Source organism: Thunnus thynnus, chromosome 6, assembly GCF_963924715.1.
Source record: "Thunnus thynnus chromosome 6, fThuThy2.1, whole genome shotgun sequence".
Taxonomy (NCBI): domain Eukaryota; kingdom Metazoa; phylum Chordata; class Actinopteri; order Scombriformes; family Scombridae; genus Thunnus; species Thunnus thynnus.
The window spans coordinates 35,138,882-35,161,381 of record NC_089522.1 but is presented as its reverse complement, the minus strand read 5'-3'; the positions used below and the strand labels follow the sequence as shown (position 1 = coordinate 35,161,381).

Below are 22,500 nucleotides of genomic sequence, written 5' to 3'. Positions count from 1 at the left end.
TTTAACCCTGAACAAGTCGCCTCCACGTTTGAGAATCAGAAAGAATTTTTGCCAGATTGGTTGGTTGCAGTTGTCATGACGCTTGATTAATTTCCTGATTAACCAACAATCTGACTGTTTCACCGTACTGTATAATATTCTATCAGTCAGAACAAGCAGCTCACCGCAGCTACCAACACACTGAGATAACCGTTGACTCGTCTCTGCAGCTTCTACCTGCTTGTTAATGGACGAATGTGTAACAGATTGCTTGTTTAATGTGTCTTCAGTTTGCACCAGGTGATGCAAAAATAACTTCATATCACTGTATGAAATCTCTTCAAGGTTGAAAACAAGAAAGTTAAATAGAGGGATGGACACAGGGATAGTTTAAAGTTAAGCGTCAACATTAAATATGGCCGCCCTAGAATACCAGTGTTCAGGGTCTGGATCCAGACTCTTACCTGACTGACTCTTCTTCTTCTTCTTTTTCTTCTTCTTTAGTTTGACTCTCAGGAAGTTTTTCCTCTCCTTCCTGTCCTGTCCTTCTGTTTTCTCTCTCCCTCCGTCCTTCTTCACCTCTGCTTGCAGACATTTAAACAGGTGGGTCAGAGAGACAGTAGAGCTGAACTCTGAAAGATCAACTTATAATAACTAAACAACACAGAATCAACCATATTTCAACTGTAAACAGAGATTGAGTTCAGACGTTATTAGTTGATGCTGTGTGTGTGTGTTGGATGCTCAGCCTTCCAACCTGTTGCCATGGCGCTGTGCTCTCTGTCGTCACGGTGACAGGTGCTACTCTGATTGTCACTCTTCATGTCTGACAGGAAGTCGCTTCCCTCAGACGACGGCCGCTTCCTCCTGCAACGAACCCCGTCAGAGAGAAGAGTTAAAGGGATCTTCCCTCCCGCTGACAGTTCTGGGATTTGAACCGGCGACCGACCTACCTCGGTGTCTCGTGCTCGCCGCCTCGCTCGTCCAGCTGCTGGTCCGAGTGGTAGTACTTGATGTGGTAGTGCAGCAGACTCGCCTTCCTGAACGATTTGGTGCAGCCCGCCGCCGGACACTTGAACGGGTTGTGGTCCAACTCGATGGAGAGGATGGGAGGAGGCTGGTTCTTTATCACCCTGTACACTGAGAGAGAGAGAGAGAGATAAGGACAAGACAGCGACAAAGTTTCTCTGTCCGTTTTAGCTCCTGTCTCTTTAAGGCCCCGCCTCCTGGTGAGCCCACTCTGTTCTGATTGGTCAGCTTCAGGAAGCTTCCTCCGGCTCCGGAGGCTACGTAAACAAACTATAGTAGCAGGATTTCACTTCTTCTTCTCCTATTGTGAACAGGTGCAAACCACAGACTGTATATAAATATGGACGTAGTTACCGTGACGTCACTCGTTGGTTTCTGAAGAGTGGTTTTGAAGCTCAAAGCGAGCCGCTCCGGGCCGTCGCCATCTTGGCAGTGCGTGACGCTGCCTAACTCCCGGCCAATCAAAAATGGGCAAAGAGGCTGAAACAAGCCACCTAGCGGCTGGCGGACCTGTCACTCAAAGCAGCCATGTCCTTCATTATGCAGAACTTTACGGCTTAATAAAATTTAAACGGGTGAGTTATAAAAACGTACAGTTGTCATGAAAGAGGAAATTAGCTACAGAGACCAAAACCGTTGTTTGTACCAGGCTGTAAACATGTTTATTTCTGCTGTAAAGTTGGACATTTTAACATGGGGGTCTATGGGGATTGACTCGCTTTTGGAGCCTCAAGTGGTCGTTCAAGGAACTGCAGTTTTTGGCTTCAGGTCGCTGCTCGGTGCGAACAATCTGACGTCATCACATGTTGAGGGCAGGTTGAAGCCCTGACTTTTGATTTGCAGGCAGCATCTCTACATACGTTCACCTCAAGTTTTTGGAACTTTGACCATGTTTAACATCAGACACCAAAACAGGAAATAACATTAAAAAAAATAAGAGCACTACTAAAAACAGTTTAGTAGAGAAACATTTTAATATATATCCTAAAGAATACAGTATTCTTTTGGTCCTGGTACTGAAAGTCAGGTACTTAAACAGTGTCTTAAAACCCTTTTACAGCGTCTGAATTAGAGACGACTGCAGTCCAACAACTTCTGTAACTTTCTGAGTCAGTGCAACAGCATGAATGTCTTCAGGGAGAGAGTGTCTGACACCGCTCTGTTGTCTGCATTTGTATGATTCATGGCGTCGAGACTACAAAGACACATAACAGACAGTTGGGAGTTGTTGGGGAGATCATCGGAGAGGCGCTGGGATGCGGCCGGAAGGAGGCTACGACAGCCGGCTTATCACCCCGCACCTCCGCCGTGGACTCACACATGTATAAAACTCTGTGTCTGTGTTTGTGTTGTCAGTTTTGTGTTGTCAGTTAGCGCACTTACATGGTTCTCTGCTGAATTTGTGTGTGGTGGGCAGGTGGGCCTGACGCTCCAACAGGACATCTGAGAGAGAGGGAAGAGACGGATGAGACGACAGAGAGTCAGGCAGGATTTCAGGATGCTGATACAGAAGCACTGTTACCACGGTAATGGAAAAGTCATTTGCAGCTATTTCACAATGACCTTTATAATAGTCTTATACTCAAACTTGTAAGACTTTTTTTATCCAGAAACTAGATCAGAAAAATGGAACCGTCTCAGTATTTCAGGGTTTATGAAGCTCCTGCAGAGCTACTGGAAACTAAACCAGTACAAGTTAGAAGACTTTAACATTGGTGGAGTACATATAAATGTCATTATACATTCAACACTGTGTGACTCTCTTTCTTTGGTTGATAACAGGGGTGGACGATGCGATACCAAGTAATACAGGTCCAGAATCACCGAGCTACTTTTGATTATTAAAAGCAGCTTCTCTACTTTCATGTAGTGGAGAGCAGTGTCCAACATCCAATAGCCTAAATCTGACAGACATTTTCATGACCACTCAATGATTTGCCAAAAGTTATCAATTATTTCCACCTGTGAGATCAGGGTTTGATGTGGTTTAGTTTTTCAATTCCATTAAAATAATTCTTTTTTCAACAAGTTTCAATGGGCTGAACATATTATTTGAATGTCTAAATAGTCTACATTTAACCAGCCTGCTGAAGTGACAGCTAATGATGACCAATTAGTCTGAAAATGTAACATTAATCAATGCTGAAGATCTGATTTGACTAAAGTATTAATGTCACTACTATATACAGTATAGACTCTTTCTCCTGGTTTTTCATGTGTTCAATGAGTTCATTAACAGCTGTAATATAGCTGCACACGATGCTCCTCTTTCGTTCAGCCATCACTGCGTTCATGTGTCGGGGATCGGTGCCGGCAAGTCACCACGACAGCAGTGGTGAAGCAGAGAGCGCACTAAGATGTGTTCACTGTTCACGACGACAACAGAACGCTGCACTGACAGTCGATCCTATTGACGCTAGAATCCATCTTCAAAAACAAAACATAGTATCTGTAGAGTCAATATTTTGGGATTGATCCGCCCACCCCTAGTTGATAAAGGTGTAATATACGACATTCAACCCGACCAGATGACTATTTGCTACGTAAAGACATAGTGGAGTAATAGCGTCCTGAGCAGAGAATGAAGTCACACTCCCTCTCTGTGTGTGTGTGTGTGTGTGTGTGTGTGTGTGTGTGTGTGTGTGTGTGTAGTAATCTGAGCCTCTCTGTTCCACCCCTGCATACATGTTAGTGCATGTGAGCGTGCATGTTAGTGCATGTGAGCGTGCATGTTAGTGCATGTGAGTCTTGTAAAAGAAAACTGAATAACAGGTTATCATTTGATGTATTTCTTCAATATATCATACATGTTTCAGACAGTGTTTAAGTTCAGTTTAGTGTTAGTTTGTGTGTTCTGTGTCTATTCTAAACTTAGTTCTTTGCTGTGTAAGATGAGGCAGTTGTGTGTTTAACAGTTAAGTCTATTCTGTTATACCTTTACCTGAGCCAGTGATAAGATAAACTGTAGTTATGTAGATGTTTATGTGTAAAACTGATAAGCTTTAGAGGATAGTGTGGTTTGTCCTTAATTTAATATAGTAGTGATGTTATTTTGTGATGCTACTTGGTGCTTATGTACTGTCATATATGGTGGTGAAGAAAGTCTGTTCCTAGGTTAGCTGAACTTTTGACTTATGTTTCTATCTGAGGGTTGCTGACCTGTAAGGTTAGTAAACAGATGTCTTAAATTCTGTACGAGCAGTATTTAAGGGACTGGTTAACCTTTCATACAAAGAAAAGATAGCTAGGTGGTATCTTTGTCTCCAGAACTATGATGCTTTATACTTCTGATTGTATTATTTGATTACACTATTTCATAACCTGACAATGCTCTCTTTGTGTGTTCATTGAGTGATCAGCAATTTCCCCATTAAAGTCTCTCCCTGTGTTTATAAAGAGCTGCGGCCGTCTGCAGCCATGACACTCCTGGTTAACTGACGAGCCTCGGCGGCTACAGAGCTGAGAGGAGACAAACAGCGCTACGACATTTAAAACCGGCCAGAAGTCATGTTTAAATATAAACCTGTCTGTGTTTAACTTGATTTATTTTTACATATGAAGACAGTTTCCCAATCCTCTTTGCGGTTCGTCCTGTAGCTCTTTTATCTCTCCGACTGTCTGTTCCTGCAGTTATCAGCTGGTCGGTTCAGTAACGGCGGAGCTCCAGTTGTGCCGCAGTCCAGTGATTTAACTTTAACTTAAAACAAGATTTTACTGGCTGATAACTGCAGGAACAGACAGTCGGAGAGTTAAAAAGCTACAGGACAAAATGCGAAGATAAAACACATTAACACAGATGTTTCAAAATGACTTCTGGCTCCGTCTGAAAGTGGCGGCGCTGTTTGTCTCGGAGGGGAGGAGGGTGTTTGTTTCGGTCTGAGATGCTGAGACATCTAGTGAGGCTGAGTGTCTTTACTGGACCTTTAATACACTGATACTCAGATTAAATGGGATTATTGAGGGTGAATTAAGTTTCTCATCTTCTACAAATCTGAATCCATTCATGGATGCCAACAATTGATATTTAGTTAATCACGTTATGTTTTAGTTTTAGTTTAAGTAAATAACATTACGTTGGCAGAACGAAAGATATGGAATTATAGCACAAAGGCAGTGCAGCAGCTGTTAGTTCTTCTTCAAATGAGACAAATATTTGGGTGCATTTGGCGTTTAATAACTTTATAATTAGCTGTGCAAGAAGCCGGTGAAGTATTTAGTGAAGTGTCGAAACCAAGAATTGTAATCAAATCATGGAATTCCCAAAGATTCCCGACCTGAGCCGGCAGCAGGAAAACATCGGGTTACAGTTCATCATGTACATATAAAATAAAACACCTCACTTTAACAGAATGATTCAGTTTTGATTGATGTGCGACTTTCTATTTCAGTATAGAAGAAGAGTTGCAGTCAGGTGTTTACCTCTGTCCACGTGGGCGGGGTTTGGGAGAGCCGGCTGGGTGGAGTCAGCTGTGATTGGCTGATTCTGAGTTCCACTGTTTCTACCTGGAAGCGAAGCAGCGGATCAGCATCATCATCATCAGCGTCAGAGACGTGAACGAGCGCCGAGGCTCAGAGGTCATGTGACTTACTGTCATCTGTTTTCTTCTTGGCTGGTGGATGGGAGGATGAAGGTTCTGCCTTCCTCTTCCTCTCCCCCTCCTCCCCCTCAGCAGCTCCTTCCTTGTCCTCTGATGTCACCTTCTCCTCCTCTTCTTCTTCTTCCTCCTTCTTCTTCTTCTCCTCCTCCTCCTCCTCCTCCTCCTCGTCCTCTCCTCTTTCTCCTCCTTCCTCCTCCTCCTCACTCTCTCCTTCCTCCCATCCCTCGCTTCCCACTGCGCTCTTCTCAGATCTGGACTTCTGTGGTCAAACACACACACACGCACACACACACACACACACACACACACACACACACACACACATAACATAAAACAACCTGTGATTGGTGGAGCCAGTCAGCTGAGAACCAATAATAATGCAGCATTTCTTACTTTCTGGAAGGGTTTGACCTTCGTGGGCTTCACAGTCCGAACAACGCCGTCGTAGAAACGCACTGTGTAGGATTCTGAAACAAACACACACACACACACACACACACACACACACACACACACACACAACATTATGTTATATTTAGCAGTTAGTAGCATTTGATCAGGTTTTAAACATTTTGATCTGCTAAACTAACTAACATGATTACAACTTTAAAGGACGAGTTCACAATATTTCCAGTCAGTCTTGTCAAATGAACATTAAAGCTGTGTTTCTTGCTGTAATTATTCCTCCTGTTCATACTGACCATTAGAAGATCCCTTCATAATGACCTTACAATGGAAGTGATGGAGGACAAAATCCACAGTCTGAAGCTAATATGAAGCTTCAGCGTCCAAATGAGTCAAATCCAGTAGATATCTTTCAACGTTACAGTCTTTTTAGTGCCAAAGTTCCTCTTTTTGTTACTATACTTCCACCACATTCCCTTTGGGATTAATAGTGTCTATTTATCTACCAGGTCAAAAGGTGAGCCTCACCGTCCTTGTTGACTCTGAGGATCTTGGCCGGGTAGAAACGACAGTCTGTCCAACAGGCCAGAACCTTCGTACCTGAAACAAACAACTGGAACAGAAAGAAAAGAGGAAGAAAACTGAAGTACAGCAAAGAAAACAGAAGAAAAACACTTTTGTTCCAGACGGCGACGGTGTGAGAACGTGGACGTTTGGTGACCTGAGAGGTCAGAGCTTCTCTCTGGTGTCTCTGATGTTCAAGCCTCGTTTCCCAGAAAGCATCTGAAGACTCTTAAAATGATCGCAGAGTAACGAGTGAACATCCTGAACACTCGCAGGAGGCTGAAACTACATGTTTTATTCAACTTTTCATTGTTTTCATACGTTAAGTCTTACTGCACGTGAAGTTTTGTTTTCATACTGAAAACTGAATTTCAAGTATTAAACATTTATTTGTGTTGTTTACACCGTTTACACAGACAGTTAAATATACAAAGTATCATCTTCAGCTCCTAACAGCGTGTCTCCTAACGCTTCGGGAAACATGAGAGCGTTCGTAGAAACTGTAACTTCTACCATCGATTGTTATCAGAAGACGAGGCTCAGATCTGAACTTTGACCTCTGAGCAACCAGAGTTTTTGACTTGACATGTTTGATGTGAATTTAGCTGATTGACGTAGAGAAACTTGAATAAAGCTTTTGAATATTAGACACCTGAATTTGAGAACCCCAAAATAAATATAGTGTATACTGGAAATAATGTTTTTGAAACGACTACTGTCGTGAATTTCGGACCACATGAATTCTATTTCAATACAAATATTTCAGTGCTTTAAATTCAGTGTTTTTTTAAAGTTCAACAGGAAGTTTTCAGTAGTGATTATTGAAGAATTTGGTATCCAGTTGCTGATATAATTCAAATGACGATGGCGATGATTTGTCTGAATATAAGACGTACCGGTGGTGCACGTGGTTGATTCAGGCCCTGCCTCCTCAGACTGACGCGCTCCAGCGGACGCAGGTACTGCGAGTTCCACTGGAACCATTCGTCATGACGACGGCTCCACTGCCGGTAGTGGATCAGCACTCGCTCTTTGTCATAGTCGATTTTCTCGATGGTGGCTGGGTACCTGCCGGGAGGACACCGTGATCCAGGACCAGATTTTAACAGAGTACATTTACTCAAATACTGTACTCAAGTACAGTTTTGAGGTACTTTACTTTACTTGAGTGTTTCCATGTGACCCTTTGGAGGGGCCCGACCCCTAGGTTGGGAACCACTGGACTAAACTAGCTAACTGTATATAAAGTAGTGTAAACTAGCTCCACCTCCAGCAGCTACAACAGTAACATGCTGCTCTAACACTGATGCTTCACTATTAATAATCTAATGATGTCATATATAATAATATATCAGTCAGAGGGACCAAACCACTACTTTTACTGCAATACTTTAACTACATCAAGCTCATAATACTTATGTACTTTTACTGCAATACTTTAACTACATCAAGCTCATAATACTTATGTACTTTTACTGCAATACTTTAACTACATCAAGCTCATAATACTTATGTACTTTTACTGCAATACTTTAACTACATCAAGCTCATAATACTTATGTACTTTTACTGCAATACTTTAACTACATCAAGCTCATAATACTTGTGTACTTTTACTGCAATACTTTAACTACATCAAGCTCATAATACTTATGTACTTTTACTGCAGTAGAGTTTTTGCTTTGCTGTATTGGTGCTTTTCTTTATTAACATCTTTCCATTTGAAGCCACAGAAACATTTCTGACTGTGAGGGTTTTCTGTGTGTGTGGTTCAGACCAGTTCTTGTGGCGGTCTCGGGCCTGCAGCTGAGCTCCGACCTCGAAGGTGATCCCCGATCTGTCCGGAGGAGTCTTCATCTGCAGGGACAGAAAGAAAAAAAAATGACTCCAGTGAATCTCATATTTATAATGATTATTATTTAGATTTAACATTCTCCAGATACATTTCTAACAAACAGAGTTAATGCTGCAGTTAGCTGAGAGGTCATTTTTCATTTTTAGAATCATCACATGCTTTTAATTTGTTTTGACTTTATTTCTGAGCCCGAGGCGGAGTTTGACTATTCGAACGTGTGCATCTGGTTTCACTGGTCTGAAAAGTCTGCTGATGCTGGTTCTTGTGCGTTTCGGTAAGATCTTTGTCATCAGTCTGTCCGACACGCTCTGTCAGCAGGACTGGTTTATTTGTACAGCACCTCTCTGAGCTCAGTGTCTGTCTTGAGTTTCTGTAAATAACCATTAGTTGGATAAAAACCTGTGAAGCATTTTGACATTTTGGTTATGAATAAAAACAGAAATACTGCCTCGCTGTTGCACGTCTGTCCTGACTCATATAATACTTGTAATGAAGACTTTGAAGGAATCGAATAAAAGGTATTAAGTGTAGTTTTTGGCAGAATGGAAGTTATCACCACATTGACATGTATGATTCCAGTCAGGGCTGGGCAATATATACTGATATTATATCAATATTGTGATATGAGACTAGATATCGTCTTAGCTGTTTTGTAATATCATGATGTGGTATAAGTGTCGTCTTTTCCTGGTTTTAGATTCTTTATTGTCCCTTATGTATGGAGCCTTATTTACACATTACCAATGATTATTTATGAAAAATCTAATTGTGTAAATATTTTGTGAAAGCACCGATATTCATCCCTAATATATTCGTAATATCGATATCGAGGTATCTGGTTAAAAATATTGTGATATTTGATTTTGTCCATGTTGCCCAGCCCTAATTCCAGTCCAGTAATATCCAGTGAGAAAACACACTGTCTTCACTTCAGGTGGAAGATTAGTGTCACCAGTTCAGCATCCGACCAAATGTGAAATATGGTCATAATGACCCCTTCTGACCCTGAGTTTTATGGCGTTGAATAACGGCCAGAAAAGGGTTTTGCAGAACATTATGATGTCACAGTGACGTTGACCTTTAACCTTTTAGATATAAAATGTCAACAGTTCATCATTTTATCCTCTTAGACATTTCTATGAAACTTTGTCATAATTAGCAATGAATTCTTTAGTTATGGCCAAAAACATGTTTGTGAGGTCACAGTGACCTTGACCTTCAACTACCAAATTCTGATCAGTTGATCCTTAAGTCCAAGTGGACGTTTGTGCCAAATATGATAAAAATTCCCTCAAGGTGTTCCTGATATATTGCGTTCAAGAAAACAGGGCAGACAGACGAGCTGAAAACATGAAGCTCCAGCCACAGCTGTCTCTGACGCAGAGGCTTAAACTCTTTCCCAACAAATAAAGGGCAGAGGGTTTAGTCTTGTTGAAAAGGTTGACGGATTGCCTTATTTTTATTATTAGTTTGTCATGAAAAACTTTTCCCAACAGTTGTTTCAGTTGTATCTAACAGTATAGGGTGATATAGGTTCCATAGATAAATAAATCTATAAAATAAAATAAATTCAACATAATTATAAACCATGTTGGTTCAATCACTGATTTAATAAAATATTACTAAACCACTGTTGAAAAAATTGATTATTTTTACACAAAATATATCAATTGTTCCAAATTTTTTTAAAAAAGAGTGAAGTTAGACGTTTCAGACAGGTTGAGGTTACGTTACTGTACGTTACGTGATGACAGCATTACGTTACAGTACGTCGCTAATGTCGCTGAGATAACGGTTACAAACTTTTCAGTTTAGTTTTATCATATTTTCACACAGCCTGAATTATGACAGAGAAGCGTTTAAACACAATAGCGTTTAAACACAGTAACTCACGCGGTGTTTAATATTAAACAAAATAAACTTAAAACAGTATTTGACATTTGTCTGTTCTGTTGGTTTGCTCTGTGAACGAAGCTGATTGGTCCACAGGCAGCCGAAGAACCCTGTTCAGACTTTTCATTGGTCTGCTCTGCTGTCAGTCGGAAATAAGCCCCGCCCCCCGCGGAGGCAGCCGCTCAGACTGTTGCTAGGCTAACATGCTAACGCCATCTGTGAGGGTTAGCTTCAAATAGCAGCAAGCAACGTCAAATAACGAACATCACAACAGTTGAGACATTAAACTGCACCTGCAGGGGAGAGCAGACATTAAACTACACCTGCAGGGGAGAGGAGGCGGCCGAGAGCTCTGCGTCGTTCATTTAACGTTAGCTCCTCCGGTAAAAACGGAGCTCCATTGACTGTGAACAGACGAGCTAACAATTAGCCGCAGCTCCGACACAGTAACAGCTGCCATGAAGCGGACACCTGTCTGCCGCCGTCCCGCCGCTCACCTGCAATTAAGAGCATTAAAGGGTAAAATGAAAGCTTAACAGCTCGTTTACCTCTCGGGCTGCTTGTACACTCCTGAGTGACGTCTCTCTGTGATGACCGCAAAGCGCATGCGCAAAACATTCAGCTGGTTTGTCTTTAACTATTGGAATTCATCAGCTGTGTTTACATGTGGTACTGCAGTAAAAATACCAATACAGCAGTGTAAAAATACTCCATTACGTGTTAAAGCCCTGCATGGAAAATCCTACTACAGTAAAAGTACATAAGTATTATGAGCTTGATGTAATTAAAGTATTGCAGTAAAAGTACATATTATGAGCTTGATGTAATTAAAGTATTGCAGTAAAAGTACATAAATATTATGAGCTTGATGTAGTTAGCTGAGGGGTGGTGAGATGATTAATGGGAGAGGAAAGAAGAAAAAACAAAGTTCTGATACACAAATCTGTTTTCAGTTTTTGGACTTTTTCTCTAATCTTTGATTTTTGCTGAAATATTGGATCATTTGAACATTTATTGAAATGAAAGCATGTGAGAAGTTTAGAGGGAAAAATCACTATTTGGTGGAGCTGTTAACAACTCATAGACATGTGAAATGTGACCCCGACTACACACTGCTTTTTGTAAGACGTCAAAAGACAAAAAGGTTGGAAACCACTGGTTTCATCTTTAACAATGTGTTGTATTTTAAAAGCTTGTTATATTATCCATTGTGTCAAATCTTCATCTGAAAAGTAACTAAAGCTGTCAAATAAATGTAGTGGAGTAGAAAGTACAATATTTCCCTCTGAAATGTAGAAAGTAGCATCACATGGAAATACTCAAGTAAAGTACAAGTACCTCAAACCTGTACTAAAGTACAGTACTTGAGTAAATTACTTTCCACCACTGTTTATAACTGCTTTATTACCAAATAGAGAGGATGGGATTTTTAACAACCTGGCAAATGCCAAATTTGTACTTATATTACTATCTAATTAATATTACTAACCTATATAAGCCTTGGTGAATGATTTATTAACCATTAATAAATCCATTAGTTACAACTTGTACACCATTTATAAACAGTGACTGATAATGGTCTAGACGCTGAACATGAGCACAAAATAAATCGGCAAATACTGCAAAGAAAACATTGACAGCCTCAATTCTAAAAACTGGTCTCACTAAAAACAAACATTGCACTGATAATTGTTCCACAGCTAAAACTGTGACAGAAAGCAACATGAAGAGAGAGAACACAAGACTAAAAGCTTAAAGCCTCATTAACGCCCTCTAGAGGCTGCGATGTTCATTACACTCGACTAACCCTCACAGTGGTGGAGCCACAGTACAGTTTGCCCTGAGGATGGAGGTGGGAACAGGAGGCATTTAAGAGGTTTTTTTGGAGGTGGATTATGACTCAAAATGAAAAGCAACTTCAGTCAAATCAATAACAAAGTCTGCATACAACCCTCCTGAAGACACAGCGAGGATCAGAAGATTCATGTGCAGCTGCGACTTGTTCAAACTCGTTCCTGCTTGTCCGAAATACATGTCAGTCTGCGAACTGCTCCCACAGTCCAAATTACACATGAAACACATAATTCAGTCACTGCGCAGCAGTAAACACAGACTGAACATCACAGTTGCTGCTGATTGGTTACCTGCAGGGATCAATACTCAATTTCTACACTATCAACCACTTAAAACTACATAAACACAATAAAACAGTGATGTAATAAAAGATCCTCATGTGCTGCCTGTTGTTGTGTTTGTGAGTAAAATAAGCTGCTGTGTTGGTAAACTTCAACATATGGACAATGTATTTATTTATTTATTTATCAGCTTTTTTCTTGTTAATTTCTTTTTAAATTGTTTCTATCCTTTTAATTCACATATTTTTAGGGGGTATTTTCTGTGGCTTTATGTGGATCGTTGACCATAGAGATGACAGGAAACAGGCAGAGACAGAGAGATGGGGAATGATGTGCAACAAAGGTCTCCAGCTGGACATAAACTGGTTCACAGTCAACACTTTAAACTTCTGGGCCACCAGGAAACCTCATTAATTAGCAATTTAATGTTTTATGCTGTATTTTCATCTTAATGTTTGAATGAATGATGCAAATCACTTTGAATTGTTTTCATGTATGAATCACAAATAAACAGACGTTTACTGATGATGCACAGTCCTCTGCAGAGGTTTTAGACACTAACGGTAAAGTGAAGATGTTTTGAATAGTTTTTATGGATCAGTTAACGTGATCCAGAGTTCAGTAAACAGCAGAAAGTTAATCAATATCTGCTGTGAGCAGCTTTGCCTTTAAAACAGCAGCAGCTCTCAGTGTTTCAGGTTCTCGGCAGGTCGGTTGTTCCTGCGTCTTGGAGAAGTCGCCGCAGTTCTTCTTCTTCTGCTGATTCTGTCTCTTCATGTTAATCCCAGACTGACTCCATGATGATGAGATCAGAGACCATCTGTTGCAGGACTCCTTGTTCTTCTGGTTGATGAAGATGGTTCTTTATGACTCTGGCTGGATGTTTGTTGTCCTGCTGCAGATGATCAGACGCCTCTCTGATGCTGCTTCATTATGGAGAAGAAGCTAAACATCTAAAGTGATTAAAACTTTTGCACAGTATTGTATATTATATTGATAAACTTGTCTTTCTGTGTCTATGAGGTATTTTGAGTGCAAAGTTGAGATGGGAGTCACCAAAAAACAAAACTCACCTCCTGAGGACCATAATGTAAATATCCACAATGAATTTGACTTAAATCCATTGGTTGTTTTGACAGGTTTTAACACGTCATGGATCATGGTGTTGGATAAAAAGGCCGACCCACATAACCATCTGTAGGTCTAGCAGGTCACAAATACTGTAAATCTTTAGTCTCTCTGCTTTTAGAAGATATATTTAATCAGATTCTATTTCACTGTTCCAGATAATACAGATAACAACATGTTAGAACCAGCCATCAAGTAGAGACATCTTCCAGAATCTGAAGCCTGCTGCAGTTTGCTGTACAACCAGAGACTGTGAGACTGAATATATTATCACATTGTGACCGATTGATGAAAGTATTATCATACAGTACAGCTAACACACATCTGCTCTTTACAGACTCTGAGGAAAAAGAAAAACAATGTGTGTGTTTGGAAGAGGTTCTCTAATTCTAAACCTGTGCAGCTATAAAAGTCACACAGTCTTTAAAAAGCAGGCAGATGTTTGCTCAGCTGAGCAGGTGACGAGCCAGTCGAGCGTCTTGTCTCAGCCTCTGATCGAGAGCGTTGAGCTTCTGAGGAGCTGCTTCGTTGTGCCTGAAACAAACACACACACACGCACATGCACGCACACACACACTCATTTTAGACAAAGACTTTGCTATTTCAACAAATAATTATAGATAGTTCATTATCTGCAGTAACAGCCAGCTGAGCATCTCTAAATGACTTAAACTGCGTGTGTGTGTGTGCGCGTGTGTGTGCGTGCATGCGTGCATGTGCGCGTGTGTGCGTGTGTGTGTGTGTGCGCGTGTGTGTGCGTGCGTGTGTGTGCGTGTGTGCGTGCGTGTGTGTGTGTGTGTGCGTATGTGTGTGTGCGTGCATGTGTGTGTGCATGTGCGTGTGTGTGCGTGTGTGTGTGTGTGTGTGTGTGCGTGCGTATGTGTGTGTGCGTGCATGTGTGTGTGTGTGTGTGCGTGCGCGTGTGTGTGTACATTCTGAGCCGTTTCTTAGCGACGTGTATGCGGAGTGTTTTCTCGGCGCAGTAGGTCCGGTACTCTTCCTCCTGCTCTTGCGTCATGTTGAGTTGGTTCTTCTGGTACCACCGCTGTTTCTGCTGCAGCTCTTGTGTCTCCTAAACACACACATTTTTGTAACCATGTTAGCGTGCCCACAAAATGTTTGACAACAGCAGTAGTGATGTGTCTCTAAATCCTCTCGTTCATCCCAAACTCTGATAGGCTGAACCAGTCCGGCCAGTTTATGTCCTGGTTTTTATTAGGTTGGTCTTTCTGTGGGTACATTAACACAAAACATACATACTACACATAAAACTTGTCTATAAACTCGTATGTTCAACCTTCAGATATACATGATGCAGTGGATAAAACCAACAGAACCTCATATGTCAGATCATGTGACTTAAATAACTTTTTTCTATTGCAACTTGAAGGAGGTTCCCAGTGTTTCCAGTGTGTTAAACCAGCAGTCAGGTGTCCATATGAATCATTCCTCCCGTTCACACTGGATATTAAAAGATCCTTCCAATGAGCTTTCAATGGAAGTGATGGCTGACTGTTGAACCCGTCCTTTAATTTAACATCCTGTAATATGAACTTTTAAGAACTTTGTGAGTCTTTGGTTCAAGTTTCTTCTTGTATTTTACAAACCAGGACGTTTCAGAAATATGTCATTAAACAGGCAACAGTGGGGCCCGACTATACGCTGGATGTCATACAACTATAACTGTTAATGTATAATCTAAATAATTGTTAAGAGCTAACTAATCTACACTGCTGACTCCAGCTCGCTCTGACCGTCCTCCTCTCCACAAACACTCCTGACAGTCTGGACATGTCGGTTTGTCCAGTAAGAGCTTTCCACTGATCTTCCTTTTTAACGTGCTGACTGTCCTGCCCCCAAACAGACGCAGCAGCAAAATGTTATGTTTGTTCTGAAGGCTTTCTGTGTGGACTCAGTATTGATCTCTGCAGGTGTCCGATGGTAAAAAACTGTAATGTAACTGTTCCAGGAAGTTGTCCAGAAAGCAGACGGATAACAGATGGAACACCAGCAGAACCCGGCTACACGTTCCTGCAGTGGAACAGGACTATAATACACATATCAGGAGTAAACTGGTGCTGTACCTTGTCATAGCGTTCCTGAATGAGGTTGGCCCGCTCCACTAGTCTTTGTTTGAACATGGCCAAACACTCACGGTGGAGCCGCTTGGCTTCGGAGGGAAGCAGAATCTCCGCGTCGTCCAGTTGGATCAGGAGCGGAGCCAGGATGTCCTTCTCCTTCTCCTGCAGCCACCTCTGCTCCTCCGCAGCCATACGCTCCTGCAACAACACCAGCACCAGTAAGAGCCTGAGCTGAGTTCAGAGCCAATAACCGGGATACCAGATCAGAGGAGCTCTAAATGTTCCCCCACACACAAACTCTTCCAGTAACACCGCACTACTGGTGTATCTCACCATTTCCTGTCTCCGTATGCGGGCTCTGGCAGCTCCAGTCGTGGTCCATGGAGAGAAGTGAAGCTGAATGTTTCTCTCCTCCTGCTCTCTGCAGGCCACAATGTCTCCAACCTGCTCACACATACAGAGCTGGAAAGTAACTAAGTACATTTACTCAACTGCTGTACTTCAGTACATCTTTGAGGTATTTGTACTTTACTTGAGTATTTCGATGTGATGCTACTTCCTGTCCACTACATTTATTTGACAGCTTTAGTTACTTTTTTTACTTTTCATTGTTTTAAGTTTAAACCAGGTGTTCCCCAACATTTTGTCTTGTGACATTTAACAAAAAAATCAGTGTGTAGTTGTTGCTCCTTGTTGTGTTTCAGATGTCAGTTAGCTTTTAGCAGTTCCAGCAGACATTTCCCCTCTAAACACATGGTTTCATTTCAATATCTATTCCAAGCCCAAAGAGGTTAAACTCTCCAATATTTCACCAAAAAAATCAAAGATTAGAAAAGAAACTGAAAGCAGATTTGTGTATCAGAACTTTGTTTTTTCTTCTTTCCTCTCCCATTAATCATCTCACGACCCCTCAGATTTATCTGCTGACCCTTTGGAGGGGTCCGACCCCTAGGTTGGGAACCACTGGACTTATTCAGTTGGTTTAAATCTACAACCTCACCACTAGATGCCACTAAATCTTACACACTGATCCTTTAAGTAGGCAATAATACCACTGTGTACTAACTCAGACCACAAACTCAGGTATCATGAAACCTGCTTGAGTTCACCTCTTTATCAGCGGTTTATAAAGACGTCCCTGTGAACCATGAGGTCAGACATTTGGAGACAAGCTACAGCTTCAGTCTGGCCTTCAGGAGAAGGAGTTGAGATCCAGTTATTCCAGCTGACTCTGAGAGGAAGCTCACCTCCTCCTTCGACTCTTTGATTTGGAGAACCACCTTCTCCTCATCCGCCATCAGGGCCAGCAGCATCTCATGCAGAGTCAGAATCCTCAGAGGCTTTTCAGCTGGATCCACCTGAACCCCCCCCCAGATAGACACACACACACACACACACACACAAATGTTATTACTTTATTCCTTTTAAAGGCTGTAAAATCTTCTGTTTGCTGTGTGTACCTGGAAGCTGGAGACCATGTCTGGTGTGAACTCTTCTTCCTTCTCTTCTTCTGTTGACTCTTCTGGTTTGATGAAGCTCCTCTTTGAAGGGATAAATCGGTGATCCTCTAAGTGATAGGTCACCTCGATGCGTCTTTGAGCCAATAGGAACACTCGCTCAGCCACGTCTTCACTGGCCAGTTTCTTTCTGTTTCTGTGAAAACGCTCCACCACTTTCTGTTTGCACACAAACACAAACACACACACACACACATAAACATCCTGTCTAGTTTAAAAAGTTAGCGACACTATTTTAACTCACACTTGAATAGAAAATGAAGGACTGGTTTGTTTTGTTGGTTTTTCTCCATGTTTGGATCCAAACCAACAATGAAGATTTGTTGACAATGAGTAACAGGATAGTCAAAGATGTATCGGACTGACCTACAATGAGCCAATGATATCATTTATAAAAGGTCAGACGCCCCAGTGTGAACTATTATCCTTCTGGTTTCCATATTTTACCAGCGGCGGTCGGTCCTCGTGCTTAAAGGTGACGTCTGGTTCTGTAAACTGGACGTGTCGATCGAAGACGACGTGTCGGTAGTGGAGGAAGTCTTCCCGGCCCTCGAAGGTTTCCGTCATTTCGCCCGGTGACTCCTCCCTCCGAACCAGACCGTCGACACGAGCGCTGCTGAACTCCATCTCGGCGTCCGTGGTCAGGTGTGAGTACCTGTGAACTGAGCAAAACGAACGTGCCGTTACCGAGGCGACCGACACAACATCGAGGGAACTTTATTGAGTTTATGTTTCAGTTGTAGCTTGAATTCATGTCATCACAACTCAGCGCTGTGCAGCTGACGACATATATTCATATATATACAGTAAAATATCTTTATGATTCGAAACTAACACAAAGAAGAACGTGTGGAACAAAAAAAGAGGATATCTGTGGTCCTGCTGCTAAACTGTCCATCATGAGCCCGACAGTATTTTACACTCAGCGAGCACTTTATTAGGAACACCTGCGTAATCTAATCAATCCAATACAACAGCTCATCAACTCTACTTCTATGAAGCTTCTACATGTTCAGTTGTCAGAAAGGTGATAATTCTCCTTTTTGTGGATTATTGAGGTCATGGTGGTGTGATGGTGTACTGGAGCGTGTGATATTGAAAAGTATTTCTAATATTTTGACCCCCTAATGTACGTTAATGGGGTGGACAAAATATTAGGAACACTTTTCAACATAATGCACTCCAGTACACTAAAAAGCCACAGGTGTCCCTAGAAAGTGAGTGAATGTGTTTTACTCTTTCCAAGCGTGTCTGTGATGATGCTGCAGAAAGCAGATTTACCTAAAAGGTGGAAACGTCTTCCACGTGCGAAGTGTTCTGCGGTGAAGTTGTCGACCTCGTTGACCTCCTTCTTCTCCAGGAAGTCGTTTCTGTGTCGGTACCACTCCGTCACCATGACCACCTCCGAGCCTTTAACACACACACACACACACACACACGTTACATGTTATACACAAACAAATTCAAATGACATAAACCTAAATCAACAGACATTTCGTGCTGTTTTTACTTAACAACCAGACTAAAGCAGTTTGTCTCCTTCAATTTCTTCTCCACATAATGAGACGTGTTGATGATGATTATTTTTTTAAAAGTCAAGATTTTTTCTCTTCAACACTCACAGTCCAGGTCTTTGTATGTAGTCAGTCGTGTGAGCAGCCCGTCTGACCTCCGCTCGAGAGAGAACTCCTCCAGCTTTGCTCTCCTGTAGCGGCTCGTCTTCTGTCCTCCGGGCCAGCGGGTCTCCAGGTCTGAGCGAGCGAGAGAGAGAGAGAGGCGGCGTGTTTGTGGACGTTTATGATGCCGTTAAGGCTAGTGTTGGTACTGACTCCGGTCAGTTCAGTTTGATTCTGGATGCTTCAATTACATCAAATATGTTGTTTAGAGAGCAGGCCAGAATCAAGTTTTGTTTTTATTATCATTACTGTTATTTTGTTCTCTCTTTCTCCGTGTAATTTATCAAAGTGTTTCTTAATAGCTGCCACAGTATTGTAAAAGAAAATCATAAAATAACCTATGTGACTTCTTTTGCTCCTTTTTTTTACAATTTATTTATGTATTTATTTTTGTTGAATACATAATTATCAAAGCAGGCAGACAAATGTATTTGTAATTCTCCTTCTATAAATCCAATGGCTGCCAATGACATTGTGATTAGTTGGGAACTTTTCATGCAGCTCTGATTCAGACAGGTTGGACAGGTTGCTGCTGGACTTTATGAAAACACACTGAACTGGAAAACAACTCGGGGGTCAACACCTTCTGCAACCTCCAGACAGTTTAAGGCTTCTTCTAAAGACAAAAATGTACAAAAAGAATGTGAAACTTTCCATACTGGACCTTAAATGAAGATCCAGTTGATATATTACATTATTATAAATACTTGGTACTCGATTGTCCTACAAAAACTCACTTTGAACACCTCGCTCAAAAACAAAACATTCAGACCGGATCAGTAACTCGGTGAAGCGGGCGTCTGCTCGGATGTGTAATGTCGAGCATCGTACCTTTTTTTGAGATGGTGATGTAACTGACCCAGGAGCTCGGCATCTCGAAAGCGCGGGGCTGCTCCTCCTCCTCCTTCACAACGAACAACAACACCATGTTGAGCTTACAATCCACTTCGTTCAAGGTAAAAAATTATGTTTCGGTGTCAAACCTATAAAATGTGGGACCTCCTCTTGAGTTACATCGGAACAAAAAACACACAAACATTGCAGAGAAGACTCTTACCTGGACTTAAACCCCCAGTAAGCATCATACAGCATCTTAATCAAGCAGCAGTTTAATACTTCCCTGCCTGAATATTTGGCCATTTATATATTCATTTCACAAAATGTTTTATTCCAATCTTTCTCTTTTCTCCTTCTCCATACTTTAATTTGTTTTGTTTCGTTGTTTTAGTTTTTGCTCTAGTGAGTGTTTCTGCAGCAGGACGGCGTGTGCGACTGAGTCTGAATAAACTACAGAGTGTGTTCATAGTGATGACATGTCATGTTTTTAACAGTTTTTGTGGCACAGAGGAATAAGATATATCTAAATCAGAATCTATGATAATTGGGAGTTAATTGCGGTTGGCTAATAGGCTTGAGGCAATCAGGATTAATTGTATTGCTGTACAGCCTGAGGCGAATTTGTGATTTGTGATATTGGGCTGATACAAATAAAAATGGACTAGTAACAGCTTGTAACAGACAGTGAGGTGAGGGTATAAAAACACAAACACACGTACGTACCTCGTCATCGTTGTTGATTCTGCTCATCTTATGGCTTTCCTTCTTCTTCAGGGCTTCTAGAATCAGCTGCTTTTTGCTGGTTGCACCGTACAAGACTGGCTCCCACAGCTGGACATCATCCAGGTCATACACCATATCCTACACACACACACACACACACACACACACACACACACACACACACACAGTAGAGGTTTATTAGGGACCAAGCCCAAAAGGCAGAGGACTACTGTAAAACAGGGCGAGGACCGTATTGTTTTTCGTGTGTTTGTTTGTTTGTCTGTTTGTTTGTTTCTTTCTTTCTTTATCATTATGGGACTTAAACCCTAAATTTGACCTCCTAAACATGCTCAAAAACTCACCAAATTTGGCACACACATCAGGTCTGGTAAAAATTTGATATAATGTAAAAATTAACCCCTAAAGTGCCAAAATGTGCTCTCTAGCGCCACCTATGTAACTAAAATGGCCGCCACAGCCCGTAGGAATGTCATAGAGAGATCAAACCAAAACTCAATTATTTGTCTCATCAAGACCTACAAATCATACACTGACACCCCTGACCTAAATCCAACAGGAAGTCTGCAATCAGCCTTTCAAAATAAGACGTTGCCCCAATTTTGGACCCCGAACAAACGCTGTCTCCTCCAAGGAAGTTAATGGTATCGGCTTCAAACTTTGACACATGACTTATGACACTGTGCTGAAAAAAAGTTATTAAAAACTTTGTAATAACTCGAACGGTTTGGATTTAATAAGCCCTGAAAGTTGCAGTGCCACATCACACCTTACAATGTAAACCAATGGGGGGGATATCTATTGGCATGAACTTTGTGTCAAACAGAGGCTTCTGACGTCTAAACTATAAGTCTGACCACTTTCAAACCTGTATCAATGGATTCGCCACGAAATTTCCTACTAAAAAATGATTTTTAATGTAAGATTTGGCCAAAGTGATGGGATTTATGAGGAGATTTCACAAGAAGCCTACTCTAAAATCCTCCTCTCCAACCGCTCCTGGTGATGTCACTCCCTCAGTGCTTCGAAACATTCCGCAATACACACTCATTATAAAATCACAGGAGGAGCAAGAAAAGACTTTAAAACTCACACTCTAATATCTCAAAAACAATAAAAGATAGAAAAAACATGTAAATTCAAGATTTGTAGGTCAAAGTCTCGTGACTCATTTAAAGTTCAAATGAAGTTTGTATCTAAAACTATGTGGAAGCAGTAAATGTTCAAAAAGGTGTGGGTTCGCTCACACTCTCCATTCAAATCAAGCTTTGACCAGGTCATGTGGGTTAAAAGTCTTTACTTTTCTAAAAATAGACTTGATGAAAATTAGGAAAATAATTTGTTTTACACACAAACTCATCAAGAGTTTTCAATTTACTAATTGAAATTCAAGTGAATGGGCCCAAAACTTGCATGATTTTGATGACACAGGTGTGAGCAAGACAGACATGTCTCACCCTGCAGAAGATTCTCATCCTGTCAATCAATCTTTCAAAATAAAAGCACACCACACTTTTAATAAATATCCCTCATTTTTAAACAGCAAAATGATCTGATCCCGACGGGCCAGAGTGCGAGGTCCCGACCAACGCTGCTTGCATCTTTAATTATTACTATTATTACTATATGACTGTTTATGATATCATGTCTGGAGCTGTCGTGGACTCACAACACAGCCGTTCCTGCAGTCCTGCATGTTGACGTAGTAGTTGAGATTGTTCCACACGCTCTCGATGCCCAGGAAGTTGTTGTCGGCGGTGCTGTAGCTCTTCCCCGTCAGAGGGTCGATGAAGAAGTTGTCCTGGACGCTGCGGCTCCCTGACAGGACCAGCACCCAACAGTGCACCCGCAGACCCTGCAGGGGGTCAGCGGGTGGCTGCTGACTCTCCTGTTCATGGAGGGAGACAAAAAGGTCAAAGGTCAAAGGAGGGAGAGTAGAGACAATGGATGTCTAAAATCACTGCCTAAAAATTACTGGGTTAAATTTTTACCCAGTTTGAGTGAATACAGCACTGTTATTTTTTTGTTTTGAGCCAGTTTTAGTGTTATTTTTAATTTTCCT

The 22,500-nt window shown here is 41.5% G+C and overlaps 2 protein-coding genes across 5 annotated transcripts in view; both read right to left on the bottom strand.

Annotated features, from left to right (window-relative positions):
- The window catches only part of LOC137185213 (PHD finger protein 20-like), a 20,245-nt gene extending 9,302 nt beyond the window's left edge, over positions 1–10,943 (bottom strand). Inside the window, exons 1-11 of one of the 3 annotated variants that reach the window (XM_067593552.1) lie at positions 10,872–10,943; positions 8,353–8,432; positions 7,472–7,643; positions 6,540–6,624; positions 6,000–6,073; positions 5,598–5,865; positions 5,428–5,511; positions 2,392–2,451; positions 933–1,119; positions 737–846; positions 444–560 (exon numbers count right to left, since the gene is read on the bottom strand). In XM_067593552.1, coding sequence (XP_067449653.1) covers positions 444–560; positions 737–846; positions 933–1,119; positions 2,392–2,451; positions 5,428–5,511; positions 5,598–5,865; positions 6,000–6,073; positions 6,540–6,624; positions 7,472–7,643; positions 8,353–8,432 — 1,237 coding nt within the window. In that variant the 5' untranslated portion in view covers positions 10,872–10,943. The other 2 variants (XM_067593551.1, XM_067593553.1) reach the window with 2 other exon arrangements.
- A 2,755-nt stretch (positions 10,944–13,698) lies between these two features.
- Positions 13,699–22,500, bottom strand: part of ccdc135 (coiled-coil domain containing 135) — a 15,392-nt gene continuing 6,590 nt past the window's right edge. The window contains exons 7-18 of one of the 2 annotated variants that reach the window (XM_067593548.1): positions 22,108–22,326; positions 20,421–20,558; positions 19,692–19,764; positions 18,807–18,935; positions 18,466–18,594; positions 17,632–17,846; positions 17,128–17,343; positions 16,915–17,025; positions 16,001–16,111; positions 15,671–15,865; positions 14,519–14,658; positions 13,699–14,120 (exon numbers count right to left, since the gene is read on the bottom strand). In XM_067593548.1, the coding sequence (XP_067449649.1) occupies positions 14,033–14,120; positions 14,519–14,658; positions 15,671–15,865; positions 16,001–16,111; positions 16,915–17,025; positions 17,128–17,343; positions 17,632–17,846; positions 18,466–18,594; positions 18,807–18,935; positions 19,692–19,764; positions 20,421–20,558; positions 22,108–22,326 (1,764 nt within the window). In that variant the 3' untranslated portion in view covers positions 13,699–14,032. The remainder of the gene's footprint in view (positions 14,121–14,518; positions 14,659–15,670; positions 15,866–16,000; positions 16,112–16,914; positions 17,026–17,127; positions 17,344–17,631; positions 17,847–18,465; positions 18,595–18,806; positions 18,936–19,691; positions 19,765–20,420; positions 20,559–22,107; positions 22,327–22,500) is intronic. The other variant, XM_067593549.1, reaches the window with a different exon arrangement.